This window comes from Chelonoidis abingdonii, chromosome 1 (assembly GCF_003597395.2).
Source record: "Chelonoidis abingdonii isolate Lonesome George chromosome 1, CheloAbing_2.0, whole genome shotgun sequence".
Taxonomy (NCBI): Eukaryota; Metazoa; Chordata; order Testudines; family Testudinidae; genus Chelonoidis; species Chelonoidis abingdonii.
In genome coordinates, this window is record NC_133769.1 from 257971287 (window position 1) to 257991110 (window position 19824).

Sequence of the window (19824 nt, forward strand, 5' to 3'; positions counted from 1 at the left end):
GGGGACCAACCCTTCTGCCCCTCTGTGCCATTCCCCACTGCCCCTATGGGAGCCCACAAATATGTTTGGTGCCAGGTCCACAAAAAGTTAATCCAGCCCTGAGCTTGAAAACTTGTACTTTTCACGAAGTTGGTTCAATAAAAGATTATCCCATCTACACTCTCTCTCATATCCTGATACCAACACGGCTACAACACTGCAAACTATCTTGCGTATATTAGAGAAGCAAACTGCAAAAGTATGTTGTAGAGGCTGCCTTAGACCTACCTGAATGTGCCCTGAAACCCACTGGTTGCTGAACACAATAAATCATTCATACCCTGATCTGCTTGGGCAGTCTTATGCTGGGAAGGAGTTTACGATTCTAATCTTATCCAACACATCACAAGTAACGGAGGGCAACTTGTGGATTAGTTTGATCCTATTTAGAAAATAAAATTAAGACCCTCTTGACATTTAAAGCGTGGAGCTGAATTCCTTTCAAATGCACCTGTATCGCAAGGAAAAATGCAAGGTTAATGACCTGCAATGGAAATCAGAAACCACTTTAAGACAGGATTTGAGGTAAACGTGTAGGACCATCTTATGGAATGTTAAATAAGGAGGGTGGGGGAGAGGGATGGTAAGAAAATAATTTTGCTAGCATGGCTTGATGGAAGACAATCCTCTGAGGAATTTCTTGCACTGACAAATGCCTCAGATCTCAAGAGATCCATCTACTTCATTTATTAAGTAAGGATCTAGAAGCTCCAGTCTAGATTTCTCATTAGCTACTACCACTAGCAGAGAGAGCCTGGTATTAGGTGAAATTAAAAAAATATTCAAAATCCTTCTCAGGAATTTGATACATAGTGTATGCCTGCCTTAAAGCAGGTAGGAATTGAAGCTTGGGTTAACTCAAACTCCCTACACAGCTCCAGAATACCCTGGTTTATGGGGATGACCACACATTCAGCTGTTTGGGCTGAAGAATATTGAAAACCTGCAGGATTTCTATAGAAATCTTGCAATTTCTTTTGATGAATTTAAAAGATATACCTAGATACTACTGCAATGGTGAACTTATAAATAATATAAGCAGGATATTTACTAGTATAGGCTTCGTCCATCGCTGCCTCCCACACCCCCAATGCATCAAATTATGTCCTTTTTTTTTTAAAAGCACTCCACAATTTAGCCCAACCCCTTTTAACTCATTTTACTGCAACACTGACTCCCACTTTAATTCCACTAATAATGTCTCAATCACCCACCTCTTCAACAAGCACTTCTGTGCTTCTTCCCATGCTAACCATGATGTATGGAAAATACTCCCAATCAAAATCTGTAGTCACCACCTTACCTTCTTTCAGCTCCCTCCTCAAAACTCACTTCTGCCATAATGCATACGGAAAACTGCAATTTGATAATGGCCAGGCCATGGTGAGCTGCGATTATTGCTATACAATGGCTAAGAACTGTGCAGACTGTTATGTTACCCTATCTCCATCACTCTGTCCAAGTCCACGTGTATTTCTCTTCTCCATCTGTCCAGTTCTTTAACTGTATGCTCTTTGAGGAATGATATTGTCATTTATTATATTTCTGTACAGTGTCCAGCACAATGGAACTCTACTTAGTTGTGTCCTTTTAGCTCTAGTGTTATACAAGAGTTAATAATTAATAGGTATGATTGTAGTAGTGATTTTGCTAAAATATTCCAAACACTTGTACATTAAAAGAAAAGAGGCATACTTGCCTCTCGCTCAGCTTCTTTCAATATTGCTTCCTTCTCCTTGACTCTCTGCACAAACATCTGTCTCATCTCCTCCTCCTTCCGCTGCAATTCGCCAAAGAACTCATGCCTCTTAGCTTCATAGGTCTCCTGTAGACTGAAGTCCAGAGAATTTATAGTCTCTACTATATTGTTTGTAAGATAAGGAAACATAAAGGAAGCATGTAAATACAGTTTGGCACATTACTTCAACAAGTTGTTCAGCTCATGTAAAAATCTCTCAAATTTCTCATATGCAAGTAATAAACAACCTTAAATAGAAGCAACTACTCCCTACACCTTTGTAATAAACACGCCTGGGTAGATTTGAAAAAACTGACAAGAAGCCCTTTACTGATCTGATTTGAATCACTTCAAATTACAGCAGTTTAGGACTGTTACAATTCTTGAAACATGGAGTAGGAACACTATCAATCTCCATTTTGCAAAATGCAGAGTTTACAAGAAAAGGAGGTGGTAAGACACTCAATATGTTGGAAAAGGATAGGAGTTCTCTCATACTTGGATAGACTGATTGTAATCAATGAAAACTTAGCATCTCTGAAATGTTTCATCCAAGATGCTACTTCACACACAACAGCTATTAGATTGATTATGCCCTATAAAAAGCTATCCTTGGGGAAATAAGTGAAGTAAGAAGGCTCAACCTGAATGAAAGGGAAATAATGTGACCCTCAAACAAAATATATAGGATTCTTTATGTGATTTCAAAATTGAATATCTGGGATAGTCACGTGGCTAAAGGTGATATCTGATTTTACAGGTACTTTGATATAGGCTTATTTCTTGAAAAGTCTGAATTTCCTTAACAAAAACATTTTTGTTAATATGGTTTTAAAAAAAATAGTTTCTTCACAAAAGCTAACACATTTAAAGCGTACTATACTGGTCTTTGAAATTATTAAGAGGGTAACGAAAAAATAGTTCATGCTATCAAGCAAAAACCTGAACACAAAACACAGAAGCAGGGTATCAACAACAAAACTGTTAATCAGATCATGTTGTTTTATTCCTGTACCCACACCTCAGTTCCCATCTTAAAAAAAGGATAACCTACCCATCTTTGAGAAATGCTTTGTCACACTTGGATGAAAAATGCTCTTTCCAAAAAGTATCTGAATAAATGTTTTGTAAGACAGTAAAGTCTACGATAATTGAGTTTGTGGGCCAGACCCTCAGCTGGTATAGATAAGTCCATTTAAATTACACCAGCTGAGGACCTGGGCCTGTCTCTTACAGGAAATAATGCTGATGAGTGGTTTAATAAAAGGAGCTTCGAAGTATTAGCAATGATCAAGGATAAGATTGCGTCATGAAGGTCATGGATTCCATGACTTTCAGAAACCTCAGTGACATTTTCCGCTTCAGCTGTGTGCCCTGGGGCAGCGGGGCTTCAGCTGTCAGCTGCTGGGGGACCCCGCAGCTCTGAGCCACTGCAGGCAGCAGGGGCCCTGGAACTGTCAGCCATCATGGCAGTGGATGCTGGAGTCCCCCTCTTCCACAGTGGGGCTTTAGACTCTCATCCTCCCCGCCCTGGGGCTTGGGCTTCAATCACTCCCCATGTCAGACCTCCCCATTATTCTTGGTAAAAATCACAGACAGGTTACAGGCCTCCGTGAATTTACTGTCCACAACCTGTCAATGACTTTTACTAAAAATAACCATGACAAAGTCGAAATGTTGGCAATGTCCCTCTCTGTTCTGGTGTTACATGTGCCCTGTTTGCCTTCTTTAATATTCTTGTTCCCTTTTCTAGCTGCATCTGGCATCTTTCCTCAGCTATCAACAGCAAGGATCATGGCTTCCTTCCAGGCTGCTGAAACACTGCATCAACATCTTTTTATTCATTAACTTATGTTCTTCCTTTTTGGCACATTAACAGATTTAATTCCTGTTCAGTTGTTATCAGTCAAAGTAATCTTCAGTATAAAAAGTTCTTAGTTTTCCTGATTCAGAACTTGCTGATGTAGATGTTACAATAAACTGAAATAGTTTCACCTCTTGTTATTTGTACTTAATTCTATGACAGTGGCAGGAAAGCTCCCCATTCCTAAATATCAATCCGTTCTGAGTCAACGTAACAGGAAGTATGACATCACCAGTGCTGACAGTCTATTCACTCCACTTCTTTCTTTCATCCTTCTATGAAAGTCTTGCTGCTGAATGTTTCAATTATTAAATTAGATGTAGTTCCTTCACTACTTTTTTTCCTCCATACATTCAGCACTTTGTTGCTTGCTGCCTCACTGACTGTTGGGTGGTGGTACTGCAACATCCTTTCAGTGGGGTAATGGCAAAGGGGGATGATTCACCTCTTCTTACTCTAAAGCTCTCCCCAATTCACTACCAGGTAAGAGTCTGACACCATTGCTAAGTTAATCATTGTGACAACACTACTTTCCTTTCTCTTCTCCTCTCCCAATGTGGGATAAAGTAACTTACTTGTGTCACAATCCTTGTATCTCAGGCTATGTCTACACTAATGTGGTAAGTCGACCTACACTATGCAACTCCAGCTACGTGGAATATCGTAGCTGGAGTCAACGTACCTTAGGTCAAGTTACTGTGGGGTTTACGCTTACCTCACTCTTCTTGTTGGGAGTAGAGTACAGGGATTGACTGGAGAGCAAACTGCAGGTGATCTGGCAGGTCTTTACTAGACCTGCTACATCAACTGCCAGTGGATCGACCTCAGAGTGTTGATCCCTGCTGTAGTGTAGATCTGCCTCAGGTACCGTGTGTTTTTTCAACCAAATGAACAGTCCATTTTTAAAAAAATAAGTCATGGTAGTAAACATCTCAAGTCTCTAAGTATAAACCAGCTTAATAAAAGAAAAGACTGTTGGGAAGATTAATGAATTTATGTCTGTGAGATGTTTTGATACTATGCTATAATTTCAGTTCCTAGATAGATAGTTGCTGTTGACCTGTAGCTGGGGTATTTTTTTGAGCACATTAAAAGTGTCAAATATAAGTCATCACTTGCACAGCTCAGATTTAGTGCTGGAATGGTGAAAGGTCCCCACATCAATAATTTTATGAGATGAGACCAGGTCACTTCTTTAAAAATAAAAATCATCACCGCAAGATCTTAATGAGTAAGTTGTCACTATCTTCTTTCAAATTAAAAGAAACAGAGAAATTAAGGCACCTTTCCTAGACATTCATTCACTTAGATATATGTTGAAAATTATATTTACAGGAATAGTTCTGCAGAGAAACATACTGGCTAAAATGGTATGCATCCATGAAGTTCACACAAAGAAGTCTGCCTTGAAGATATCAGATTTACCAAATAATCACTTATAAAAGCACTATTTTTTGTTCTTTTTTCAGTTTGTTTCTAAAATATAGTATTGTTTTGCGAATCACAACGACAAAAACAGAACATGTAATAACTTCAACCTTCCCCACAATGTTTAATGTCAGCAGAACAACGATCTAAAAAGTGCTTTAAGAGTGGTTTATATTTCATCAGAGTTTAAGTTGGCACTATACGTATCTAATGAATTGTGTATACTGTGGTCAGTTAAATGCTTTTCAAAATGGCTCTGACATGCTTTGTATAATGCACTCCAGCTTTAAAATGAATATCTAAAACAGGGATATTATCACCCTTTCTGTAAGAAGGATTGCTGGGGGAAGGGAGTTTGTGACAAAGGCATTTACATACAAATAAGGTAAATAATTTTTAATATTTTACTAATACACTTCACATACTTCACTATAGCACTACTACCTACCTTTCTACAGAAGCGTGGCTGTGAGATATAGACTTTTTGCTATCTGTGTAACCCTTTAGTAGGGGGACCCTAAAAACAAAGGCGCAAATCAATCAAGTTTTGCTCATGTTCAATGAGCTTAATTTAAGCAGGCTTAGTAGGACACTAAATATTTCATCTCACAAAGATCAAATTTACAAGTTGATAGAAATATAAAGAGAGTGATCCAAATAACCTACCTTAAGAGTGATTCAGATAACTTACTTCTCAGATATACTCTATTAATAAAACTCTTCATTTGACAGAAAAGCTTTAGCACTCTTCAGTATCAAAACTCAACAGGAGTTAAGGCACTACAGTTAACAGTCTCAAGATTTAAATTATGAAGATGGTGGCAAGGTGTTTTCAGACTCACTATCCCAGAGGTTTCCTAAATTTGACAATAGTGGACTTTCAGAATGTACCTTGGCATTTACCCGAATAAAGGCTTGAACAAGAGGCAATCTGTATCTAAATGACTGGTTAAGGATGAGGTTCAAGATCCTTTTAGCGATAATGGCTGGCATGATTTTGTTGTTATACACACAGCATAGCACTTTAAACAAAAGATGAGATATAGAAATTCCCCATAGTGGATCAGACCTATGATCTATCCAGTCCAGTATCCCATCTATGGCCACGTCTAGACTACACGCCGTATCGGCGCATTAAAATCGATTGCTCGGGGATCGATATATTGCGTCTAATCTAGATGGGATATATTGATCCCTGAGCGCGCTTATATCGATTCCGGAACTCCACCAATCCTAACAGAGTTCCAGAATCGACATGGCAAGCCGCGGACATCGATCCCGCGCGGTGAGGACGGGTGAGTAAATCGATTTTAGATATTCGACTTCAGCTACGTTATTCATGTAGCTGAAATTGCGTATCTAAAATCGATTTTACCCCGTAGTGTAGACCAGCCCTATGAGAGTGATCAGCACCAGATACTTCAGGAGAAGGTGCAAGAAACCCCACAGTAGGCAGCTGAGAGAAAGTCTGGCTTCCATGACTGTGTAATCCTAATCCCTAGTAGTTAGAGATTGGTTTAAACCCTGACACAAGAGGTTTTATATCCCTTCCAATACTTTTTTTTTTAAGCACTAACTGTAAACTCCGTATCAGTGGTTTTCAAACTTTTTTCATTTATGGACCCTAAAAAATTTCAAACGGAGGTGCGGACATCTTTGGAAATCTTAAAATGGTTTGCAGACACCCAAGGGTCTGCAGATCACAGGTTGAAAACCACTGCTCTATATGGTTAGCAAGAACATCCGAACATCCAAACCCTCTTTGAACCTAATTTCTGACTTCAAAGACATCCTGTTATAATGAGTTACATCATCTAAGCATTGTGGGGAAAAAATATTCCTACCTGCCACATGGGGCCACAACCGTGGTACCCCCAACCCACCCAGCAATATCATCAATCTATCCAACCACACACTCAGCCCAGAAGAAAAGTCTGTCCTATCTCGGGGACTCTCTTTCTGCCCTGCCACCCCCACCAACATGATACAGTTCTGTGGCGATCTGGAAGCCTACTTTCGCCGTCTACGACTCAAAGAATACTTCCAGGACAACACTGAACAGTGCACCGATACACAGGTACCCTCCCACCAACAGCACAAGAAGAAGAACTCCACATGGACTCCTCCTGAGGGTCGAAATGACAGTCTGGACCTATACATTGAATGCTTCCGCCGACGTGCACAGGCAGAAATCGTGGAAAAACAACATCGCTTGCCTCATAACCTAAGTCGTGCAGAACGCAATGCCATCCACAGCCTCAGAAACCACCCTGACATTATCATCAAAGAGGCTGATAAAGGAGGTGCTGTTGTCATCATGAACAGGTCTGACTACCAGAAGGAGGCCGCCAGACAACTCTCCAATACCAAATTCTACAGGCCACTTCCCTCAGATCCCACTGAGGAATACACTAAGAAACTGAAGCATCTACTCAGGACACTCCCTACACTAACACCGGAACAAATCAGCATACCCTTAGAGCCCCGACCAGGGTTATTCTATCTACTACCCAAGATCCACAAACCCGGAAATCCTGGACGCCCCATCATCTCGGGCATTGGCACTCTCACTGAAGGACTGTCTGGATATGTGGACTCTCTACTCAGACCCTATGCCACCAGCACTCCCAGCTATCTCCGTGACACCACTGATTTCCTGAGGAAACTACAATGCATTGGTCACCTCCCAGAAAACACCATCCTAGCCACCATGGATGTAGAGGCTCTCTACACAAACATCCCACACACAGATGGAATACAAGCTGTTAGGAACAGTATCCCTGATGATGCCACAGCACAACTGGCTGCTGAGCTCTGTGCCTTTATACTCACACACAACTATTTCAAGTTTGATGACAATATATACCTCCAGATCAGTGGCACTGCTATGGGCACCCGCATGGCCCCACAATACGCCAATATTTTTATGGCTGACCTGGAACAACGCTTCCTCAGCTCTCGTCCACTCACGCCCCTTCTCTACCTACGCTACATTGATGACATCTTCATCATCTGGACCCATGGGAAGGAGACTCTAGAAAAATTCCACCACGATTTCAACAACTTCCACCCCACCATCAACCTCAGCCTGGACCAATCTACACGGGAGGTCCACTTTCTAGACACCACGGTGCAAATAAGTGATGGTCACATTAACACCACCCTATATCGAAAACCTACCGACCGCTATGCCTACCTTCATGCCTCCAGCTTCCATCCCGGGCACATCACACGATCCATTGTCTACAGCCAAGCACTGAGGTACAACCGCATCTGCTCTAACCCCTCAGACAGAGACCAACACCTACAAAATCTCCACCAAGCATTCTCAAAACTACAATACCCGCACGAGGAAACTAGGAAACAGATCAACAGAGCCAGACGTGTACCCAGAAGCCTCCTACTGCAAGACAAACCCAAGAAAGAAACCAACAGGACTCCACTGGCCATCACATACAGCCCCCAGCTAAAACCCCTCCAACGCATCATCAGGGATCTACAACCCATCCTGGACAATGATCCCACACTTTCACGGATCTTGGGTGGCAGGCCAATCCTTGCCCACAGACAACCTGCCAACCTGAAACGTATTCTCACCAGCAACTGCACACCGTACCATAGTAACTCTAGCTCAGGAACCAATCCATGCAACAAACCTCGATGCCAACTCTGCCCACATATCTACACCAGCGACACCATCACAGGACCTAACCAGATCAGCCACACCATCACCGGTTCATTCACCTGCACGTCCACCAATGTAATATACGCCATCATATGCCAGCAATGCCCCTCTGCTATGTACATCGGCCAAACTGGACAGTCTCTACGGAAAAGGATAAATGGACACAAATCAGACATTAGGAATGGCAGTATACAAAAACCTGTAGGAGAGAACTTCAACCTCCCTGGCCACACTATAGCAGACCTTAAGGTGGCCATCCTCCAGGAAAAAAACTTCAGGACCAGATTTCAAAGAGAAACTGCTGAGCTTCAGTTTATCTGCAAATTTGACACCATCAGCTCAGGATTAAACAAAGACTGTGAATGGTCTGCCAACTACAGAACCAGTTTCTCCTCTCTTGGTTTTCACACCTCAACTGCTAGAACAGGGCCTCATCCTCCCTGATTGAACTAACCTCATTATCTCTAGCTTGCTTGCATATATATATACCTGCCCCTGGAAATTTCCACTACATGCATCTGACGAAGTGGGTATTAACCCACGAAAGCTCATGCTCCAAAGTGTCTGTTAGTCTATAAGGTGCCACAGGATTCTTTGCTCCTTTTACAGATCCAGACTAACACGGCTACCCCTCTGATACTTCATTTTATCAGTTTTGATTTTGTCAGCTATTAATGTCACTTAATTTCCTCTTGTTCTATGTTATGGCCTGGGGACAACAGAATCGACCAGTCAATCTTCTCTGTACTTTTATAATGTCCCTTTTAATTCATCTTCTTTTTATGGTAAACCATCCTAATCTTTCTTCACATGAAGAACTTTTTCATGCTCCTAATCACTCGTTGCCCTTCTCTGAAAACCCCACAGAACAAGGACAAGTGCCTGCTCTGAAGAATTTAAAATGTAATCCAACATCATGGCCCTTTAAAAGAAAATTGGCTGGGAAGCTTGTGAGACCCACATGTTGTGAATGCAGAAAAATAAAGAATAAAAAAAGATTAACTTTAATCCAAGAAAGTAAACAAACATCCATTTTACAAGGTGTATGTATCTTTCCCCATCTATGCAGACTAGTAGCATATATTTTCAATGCTCCTGTGATAGCCAGTTTTCTTCCACCAGAGGATAAACATCTCCTAAGGGAAGAATTTAGGAAATATCCTGAGTAGGCCCTAACATAGCATTGGGCAGCAAGCAGTGGACTGCAGGAGGGATGCTTATTAGCTGTCAGTTAGCCTCCTACCACCTGCCAACCTAGGAACCAAAGGAAAGACTCAGGGAGGCACCAGCCAGGAGTCACTTCACTCTGGACTCTGCCTGCACACACTTCTATCTACAGCAGAGGAGAGAAGAGAGGAACAAACACTTTTGCTGGATCAGGACACAGTATAATAGAATTCCACTCATAGATTGCCTATAAATTGATGAGGTACAGGTAATGATTGTTTGTTTAAGGGCATGTCGGTGGGTAGTGATCGATCTATCAGGGATCGATTTATCATGTCTAGTGTAGACGCGATAAATCGATCCACAATTGCTCTGCCGTTGACTCCTGTACTCCACCGCAGCAAGAGACAGAAGCAGAGTTGACAGAGGAGCAGTGGCAGTCCACCCCACACCGTGAGGACGTGAGGTAAGTCAACCTAAGATACGTCGACTTCAGCTACGCTATTCTTGTAGCTGAAGTTGAGTATCTTAGGTTGATTTCCCTTCCCCCCCCCCCCCGTAGTGTAGACTAGACCTAAGTGGTAAATGGGCTTTAGGATACCAATTTAACATTAAAGGTTCCAATAGCTCAAGACAGTATACTTTCTGAATTAATGGCCATATATAAATGGGGGGCTGACTATCACAACTTTTACTCCAGGGAAGTTGCAGGTGCTCTACACCTGTCAGAATCAGGCTCTGACTGATTATGACTGGAAGCAAACAGAAAGACACTCATCTTAAAGAAAGGCCAACGTAATTTAAGTACATGATACAAGTAGTATCAGATTTCTGGATTTTTAAATTGCAGCTTGCAGATCTACTCAATCGTTTATTCTCTTCAAAGAGCTACCATACAATTATCTCTCTCTCTCTCTCTCAACGTCTCCTCTCCTCCACTCTAACTTTTAAATTCTAAATCCTTCAACAACTTGATTTCCAGATTGGTAACAGGTTGGCTATTTTCAGGGCTAGTAAACAAGAGTTCTAACCACATGACCAAACCAGCTATGTTTGACTTCAAGTGATGAACCATACACCCTACAAAGTGTTAGATAAATTCTAGTTTCTAAAACTGTATACCACACATCTGTTTAGATTGATGTTTGTTTAGTATACATCACTACACTTAGTAATACCCTTTTGCGATAGGGCCTCACACATGAAGCTTATCTCATCGTGATCCTATGTGATTCCGCTGATCCTTCTTTGCATACAAGTATTCTTTTACAAGGCACATGTATAAGATTTGTTGGTTAGACATCCTTAATTCAGATTAATACAATCTAAATCACAACCAGCGCCATTTAAATCCTGTGGGGATTAGGATATAGTGGTTTGCTAGAATTCGATTATAAACAAAAAAAAGTCTGGAATGCAGCTACAAATAAATAACAGTTAACTGTTCTTATTACTAAGCAAACTCACAGAGGACATTAGATTAGGAGGACTACTATATTTATTGGCCTTATTTAACCATGAAAAATTGTTATCTTTGCTCTCCCATTCCTATTCCTTCTTACACTCACTTGTACCTTAAGTAATTTCTAACTCTTCAATTTGGAATTGGGACCATTTCTTTCCAGGTTTTCTGAGAGGACCTAGCATGCTTTGGGGCACGATAATTATTCCACTGCCTTACAAGCAATGGACACTTATCAACATAGTTTTTCATACTAGACAATTTATGAAAACCAATTATGGTTTTCTCTGCCTATGACCTCATCAGCAGTCCTGACAATTCAAGACCTATTACTGTTGGTCTGCAAAAGGAACAGTTTTGGACTAAAATTAAATTCAAAACAAATTATCAATCATTAATTAGTGGCAACTATATGAGGGTATTTATTAAATCATCAAAATGACATACGTGCAATACCACAAAGCTCTTGATGCAGCAAAGTCAGAATATTATTCAAATACTTTATGGATAATGTTACATTTTTGGGCAGACTGTATATCAAATGAATCCTCTCAATTCTCTCTTCTCATTATAAAGTTATGCAAATTTTCCTTCAGACAAACCAAGTGCCTTCTCTTTTAGGCATCACTGTAATTCTCACTGTGGTACAGAACACAGGGAGAATTGCATGCAGATCCCGCTTGCCCATTTTTGTCACAATAAATCAGTTAGTTAATTCCTCTCTTTAAATTCTTTTACTGTACTTATTTCCCTCCTTAAAAAAACAATGATGCCTTCAATAGTTGTGGCTAAGCATATCTAATTCATCTGTCACAAAAGAGTATGCTTGCCATCAATCGCAGGGTTCTCAGTAGGCTAGCTACTCAATAGGCCCCCAATACAGCTGCACACCAATGGCAGTTACAGCTTTCTGTAATTCTGATTTCTTGTCAGAGAATCCAATTCCAATCAACATCCAGGGAGTAGAGTGTTAAAACATATAGGTATAACGCTGCAACTTTAGGCCTGGAAATAGTTTAAGTTTAAAGCAGCCTGAAGCTTTAGTTTAGATGCCATATGCATTTTGCTGAAGAAATTGCAGCTATATGAACACCAACATTAAGAAAACGTAGACAGTACTGCAGTCAACACATTTAAGATGCTGACTATGGCCATTTCCAATAGCAGCTGAAACTAGATTTGTCAGCTGCAATACAGTGGTATCGCTGAACTTGTCTCTTAATGCCAGCTAAGACCTTTTGCCATTTACACAAACAATTTCCCCATTTGAAGGAAGAATTATTCAGCTACCAATGCATTTAAAGCCTGACCTAAAGTCCATGAAGTAAAAGCAAATGGAAAGCCTTTCACTGAAGTCAGTGAGCTTTGGATCTGACCCTTAGTTTTCTACTTATGGAAAGCTCATATGCTTCCTGTTAGGTTTGGTCAAGAATGATTTAATTCACTACATAGTGTCGTGATTGAGGGACAACTCAAGATTATCTAATCAAATATTCTATACATGTGCAGTTACATTCAGATTTCTCTCATGGTAGCTGATGTTCTACATTACCATCTGGTTGCTAGAGAGGTTTTCTGAAGGTCTTTAGACCTTTTGGAAAGTGCTCTCATGTCCAGTATGATCATGTGCCACTTGACAGAATAATGCTAAAAACAGGTATTCATTTAATCAATGCCAAAAACCGTGTTGTCCTAAACATTAACATTCTGCAGTTCGTATCTGTTGCTGCAGCTCTGTAGCTTCTTCTAAGAGATAAAGATGAAAACTGAAAATTTATGCAACTAGAAAAACTATTCTAAAAATAGTTGGAACATGTGTTACTTTTTAGTATTAGTAATAACTGGGTAAAGATGGGCAGATATAAAAATATCAAATAATGATGAGTCAGAGCATTAAAAAACATTTCTAAGTTCCAGGATATTTTGCTGTTTTTTATGTTTATTCCATCCCAGAGTTGGCCACCACTACTGCACAGCAGTAAATTGCACTTCACAGATTTCCATTCTCAATAGAATTCGACTCCTAATTATAGACTGGAAGGAGAGAAAAAAACTGGCAGTTCAGAAGTCTATTTCTGGAAGAATTCTAACACGCAATGTGCACGTACAAATGAAGCAGTCATACATGTGGAAAGAAGAGGCTACATAAAGAAAAAAGTTCAGGAAGTTAGAAAAGATAGAAAAATTGGGAAATAGGAATTATGAGGATTTGCTGTGCAAAGTGCAATTATACAAAAAAAGACTGTTTCCAAGTAAGCTCTTTCTTTTTGCTTTTCATGAGAATTTTTGGAATCCCCCCTTAATTCTATGGCAGGCTATTTGGAGATTTTCTGTGGCACAAACAAATTTCTAATCTTTATGGGTAAAGAAATTAAAGAAGTTAAAAGCAGTACCAGTGATTTTATAGGGTTGAAGTTATGTATTCAATTATTTCTGACCATGGAGTCCAACCACACTATCACTTCTACATCAGATATCAATAACAAATGAGACAAAACAGCAAAGTTGGAAGTATAAGAAAAAGCAAGGTTATGCTGGAATTAGTTTCAAAGGCAAGAAAAAAGAATAGAGAATAGAGTACATATATGTAGAAGAACATGGACTGCCAAATGTGCTTTTGCAAGAAATAAATCAAAATCCTCAGTTTTGGAACAAAGCATCAGTGATCTATGAGAAATACAGAAATAGTCTGTACTCCTCTAAAATAGTCACATCACATATATAGTATACAGTGATGATGACTAGATAAAAATATTACAATTTATTACTGATATTTCCTTCAGACAGCACTATTTGTTGCTAGTGGTAGGTTAAAGAATATAATTTTTCAGCCTTTCCCTCAGACTATAAAGGACTAGGGATCATAATGGAAGGAATGAATGAAATCAACATTCAAGCTAAAGGATTCACCAGCTTACCTGACTGGTTTGTTTTCAGGGCCTGTGTCTCTGAAGCCCATCTCTTCCAGTTTGCAGCGTCTATACAGCTCATAATGCCGTGCATGAGTCTGTTCTCTCAGGTCTTCCATATTTGTGCAAATAAGCATCTCACGAAGCTTTACAAAGTCACAGTGGTTCTCATTTTCCACTATTCAAGTAAATAATAATAGTAATATTGATCCATGATATACAAAGGACTATACCATAACACAGTATTTTGAATAACCTTGGTATTTTCTATTCGATTGGTTAAGTTTTGGGGGGGTAAAATGTCCCTAGTTTCTTTTACCCAGTTGCTGCCTCATAATTTGTGATACATAATTCAAGCATTAACTATAAACATTGTTTATCAGGCTCCATTATTTTTCTTTTCATGATTCCCTATTTGAATCTACAAAAGAAATCACTTTTTCTCCTCTGTTCAGATATAATAGCCTTATAACATTTGGTAATGCCATCTGCACCTTTACAATGCAATAACATAACTAATCACCACATCCAGGATCTGATGGCCTGATTTTCTGAGATGCTCAGCACTCATAAATCTCATTTGTGTTGATGGGACCTGGAAGATCAAGCCATGAATGTTTTGGATCAGTTAGCCTATCAATCTGGCATCAGAAGCCAGCATCAGCCCACTTAATATCAAAACATAAACACTTCTGCAATTTGAGTGGGTTTTATAATGAAAACAACATTCACATACTACTCAAAATTCAGATTTTACCTTGTACAATGCCCCAAGGGTACTGTCGAGCTTTCACCATTTTGTTTCCAACCTTCATTTCCTCCATACTCCCCACTACAGCAAATGGTAAATGTCCCTGTAAAATAATCAGAACATTTCAGTCCTATTTCCCTGTATCCTTACATACGAACTGAAAAACAACACTTGAAAATTAAATCAGAGAAACAACAAGCATTTGGAGACAAATAAACATATTATAACTACAAGACAGTTTCACATAGCAAATCCATTTAAAAAGATCAATAGCTAGTCAAATCCTGGCCTGCTAGTGCACTTAGGGACTTTGGAGCTTCAATGCAGGGCTGCACATGTCACAAGGACTCCTGGTTCTCAAATTCAATACAGTCTTCATAGATTGCTACAATAAATGGAGTTTGAGGCAGTTGTCCCTCATGCATCAATTTCTATTGGAAAAGGCCAGTAGACAGTTGCTCTATCTGGGATACAGCCTTCCTCAAAGCAGAACAGGCATCTTCAGCATCCATCAGTGATAAACATGAGACCATTACAAGAAGTGCAGGGCTTGAGGCCTGAGATCTTGCTCATGCCACAAGCTCAGTCAGCCATGAGGCAGGAAATGTTGCCTCAACACTAAATGTCTGCTCCACAACTAAACCTGAAGTACTGCTAACTGGGAAGAAAGTTATTAGTGTAACACAAAGCTTTCCACAAAACTAGGAATTCTTTTCTGTCAGAATAAGCCACGCCAGGTATCAGACATTACAGCATTCTGATTCCCTGTCACAAGTGATAAGGGGGAACCAACTAGTGGCTCGGGCTGCACACCCATTTATGTCCTTGGACACATGTAACCCTCAACAGCACTGCTTGTCAAACGTTCTGAGCTATAGATCTAGTATCTGCTGATACCAACAGCAGGATCCCCCCCAGACAGTATTCCAAAAAGAAAAACCTAGTTTTCACTCAAATTCAGTTTAAGGTGATGAATACCACCAACCAATAGAAGAACAGGGAGATTTTTGGGGGAAGGGGACCTAGTCTAGATGAGTATCTCTAAATTTTTCCTTAAGTAGTTCATAAAAAAACAAATGTAAATATCCAACTTGCTAAAAATATAAAATCCTATTGCCTCAAGAAGAACATGCAAGAAAAAGCATGAAAAGTGGTAAAAAGGATACTTTAATATCAGAATATCAAACACTCTTTCAAATGTATGCAACATACTTACATTCATGGTGGCATTAATTTTAGAAATGGTTTCATCATCTGTTGGAAATTGGTATATCTGGACTCCATTATTAACCAATTCACTCATGAGTTTGATTTTAAACTTCTGTAGTTCAGTTTTAGAAATGGTGTCTGCTTTGGCTATGACTGGTATAATGTTCACCTATTAAATAATATAAAACAACAAGAGATGTGTAAAGGCTTTGTTTTCAAGCCTGTAAATTTTATATGTTAAAATATTCAGTTTCCCATAACGTCTGAATTAATTTTTAACAAGCTTTCCAGTGACTCTTATGTGAATGGTTTCATTCAAAAGCCAAACTAATAATAAACACTGTGTACATTTTCAAAGTGAATACTTTGAGCATCATAATCAAGCAGTAACGTGTTACCTAATAATCTCACCAAAACAGAGCTGATCAGAGAACAAAAGTGAGTAGAAGAAAGGTATTATAATCCCACTAGAAGGAAAGCAAACCTCCCTCACCATTCAAAGACGACCGTAACGAAAGGAATAGTAACATACACAAAGTTACCAGCTACAATATGTATAGTTTTTACTAAGATCCTAAATCCAAAGTTAAGAAAAAATTATATTAACACTATGTACTCTAGCTATTTCTCTATGCCTATAAAACAGCAAATTTGCTGTTTTCTCCTTGTTGGTACCCTAAAAGTCTGCTGTGCTGTTAGATTCAAATATTTAACTTTGCCCTGCTGAGAAACTTACTAAAAACATTCCTGCCAAAATCACAGTCTGAATAATAATGCACATGCACAAGGGAAAACAAATTAAGACTGCACAAGAAACCTTATTCTGGCATTTCCTAAGTTTTGAGAGCTTGACTTTGCAAACAATGTGCTTTTAACTTATGGTATTTTTGTACATAATTTCTTACAAAAATTGGATAAACAAACTCCATCATGTGACATCATATTGAAATCCACGTCAGCAAGTTTGGACTCTTTGGATCCACCATACAGACCTCAGCCACTTGAGATAATGGAGTAATTGAGAGCAACAGTAGGTTGCCATCTTCTTTGTGGACCAGCACTAAATAGAGATGGGACATTTTGCCAGTCGGTTTCAAAGATGTTTGCTAACAGCATAGTAATGGTGAGACTCAGGAATCTTGGGCTCTGTTCTAGGCTCAGGAGAAGAGTGCACTATATTGGGCACAGGCTCTTCTGTCCATTCCCCCCAAATTTGGCCCTTCTGCTATGTACCAGCCACAGAAAGTCCCAGTTCTCCTTCTCTCAGCTCCTCATCACATCCAGGCTGCAGCATGACCAGCATGGATGGACTCTCTGGAGAATTTAGCTACCAAGTTCAAGCAAGTCTCTACTGAGCATGTGTAAAAACTATACTTTTTCAAAGCTTTATCACTTGGCTAAATTTGGGCAGATTTTCACAAGGAAAACAAAAAGCAAATTTTTGATACAAAAACCAACCCCATGCTAAATTTCAAGTCCTTGCTCCCAAGGTCTGCTTTAGTAACTGTAGGGCCCAATTCAAATATCCGATGGCAGTCCAGGGCTTCGGTGGCATTTCGGCGGCAAGGGGTCCACTCTGGGTCTTCTGCGGCACCGAAGGACCCCTCCGCTGCCAAAATGCCACCAAAGACCCCCAGAGTGGACTGCTGCCGGGTGAGCAAAAAAAAAAAAAAAAAAAATTAAAAAGGCACCTAAGGTGCGGGGCCCTCTTAGTCACAAGGCCCGATTCTGGTGAATTGGGCAAATCAGCCTAAAGCCAGCCCTGCCTGCTCCAAAGCATAGGGATGCTAGAGATTCTCAAAGAAAAGGTTGTCAGTATTTTTAATATGCACGAAATGTAATTTTCCTTGGCCTCGTTCTCAGAACCAGCTGACCCATTGTCACTAATGTTCTCTCTCTCTCGCTCACACACACACACCCTGAAGCAAATGCCCACCATGCAAAATTTCAGCCCACATCGTTCAAGTCTGGCAAACGTAAAAGCATCTTAAAACAGTTTTATAATGGGAAGTGTAGGGCAATCTAATATGTGTGGCTAACCGCTCCATATTATTTACTTACACACACTTTTTAAAAAACACAGCAGGTATAGCTTCTGAAGGCCATTAATTTATAATGAGAGAGACAAGGTGGGTGAGGTAATATTTTGTATTGAACTAACTTCTGTTGAAAGTTTGTCTCTTTCACCAACAAAAGTTGGTCCAATAAAAAGTATTACCTCACCCATCTTGACACCCATATATCCTGGGACCAACACAGCTACACTGCCACTGCAAACATTAATTTATAATGTAAGAATAGCAGGTATCTTTCACATTGTGGCAGTAGATATAGTTAAGCAGTTTGGTGGGCATTTGGTCTGACAATTAAGCCAGAACCACTCCAAAACTGGTTCCCTATCCTTGCCTTGCTAATTAGAAAGTATTCTATGAGACAAGTCACCTCTTCCAACCTGGAGTTGTCTTAAACCCTACTCAGCAAGACCTATGAGGGTTTGGAGGGACCACAATACTTAGTAGTAGAGAGAGCTAACCTCAGAACAGCTAACATGCTCAATAATCACAAAATCATAGGACTGGAAGGAATCTTGAAAGGTCATCTAGTCCAACTCCTGCCTCAGGGCAGGACTAAGCATTATCTAGACCAGGGATCGGCAACTGATGGCACAGGAGCCAATTTTTAATGGCACGTGGCTGCCTGCTGGGATGCTGCGTGCCATTAAAAATCCTGCCGACACGGCAAGCCGCGGGGTCCGCGGTCCCGGGCCAGAGAGCCGGCCTGAGCGCGGCAAGCCGCTGCCCACTCCCCCACCTTCCCCTAGAGCCCTGCTGCTGCGCGCGCAGCGCTTTGGGGGCTGCGGCTAGGCACTCCCGCGGGGCAGCGTTTGGCTCCATGGGTAGGGAAAGAGCCTCCCCGCTCATCCGGAGCCTTGCTGCCGCGCGCACAGCGCTCTGAGGGGCGAGGCGGAGCAGGGCTGCGGGTGCGGCCACAGGGCTCCAGATGAGTGAGGAGCCTCATGGTAAGGGGGCTGGCTCCAGGGCCGGGGGGGGTGTTGAGTAAAGGGTGGGGGCAGTCAAGGGACAGGGAGCAGGGTGGGTTGGATGGGGGGTTGGAATACTGGGGGATGGTTAGGGGCGGGGGTCTTTGGAGGGGGCAGTCAGGGAGCAGGGGGGGTTGTACGGGGCATGAGCGTCCCGGGGTCTGTTTGGGGGATGGACAGGGGTCAGGGCAGTCAGGGGACAGGGAGCAAAGAGAGTCCTGGGGGAGCAGTTAGGGTGTGTGTGGGGGTCTCTGGAGGGTATGATCAGAAGACAAGGAGCTGGGGGCGTTGGATGAGTCGGGAGTTCTGGGGGGACTGTCAGGAGGAAGAGGTGTGGAGAGGGGTTGGGGCAGGCAGGGAGCAGGAGGAAGGGTTGTATGGATCCAGAGTTCTGGGGATCCTGTCAGGGGGCGGGGAATGGTTAGATAGGCCTGGGAGTCCAGGGTGTCTGTCTGGGTGCAGGGGGGTGGATAAGGGTTGGGGCAGTCAGGGGACAGGTAGGGGGTAGGGTCCTAGGGGGGCAGTCAGGGGA

The 19824-nt window shown here is 41.1% G+C and overlaps 1 protein-coding gene across 2 annotated transcripts in view; it reads right to left on the minus strand.

The window, feature by feature from the left end:
• Positions 1-19824, minus strand: part of SEPTIN10 (septin 10) — a 63193-nt gene that overhangs the window by 8366 nt on the left and 35003 nt on the right. The window contains exons 5-9 of one of the 2 annotated variants that reach the window (XM_075061389.1): positions 16260-16421; positions 15050-15146; positions 14302-14470; positions 5518-5586; positions 1739-1871 (exon numbers count right to left, since the gene is read on the minus strand). In XM_075061389.1, the coding sequence (XP_074917490.1) occupies positions 1739-1871; positions 5518-5586; positions 14302-14470; positions 15050-15146; positions 16260-16421 (630 nt within the window). The remainder of the gene's footprint in view (positions 1-1738; positions 1872-5517; positions 5587-14301; positions 14471-15049; positions 15147-16259; positions 16422-19824) is intronic. The other variant, XM_032777810.2, reaches the window with a different exon arrangement.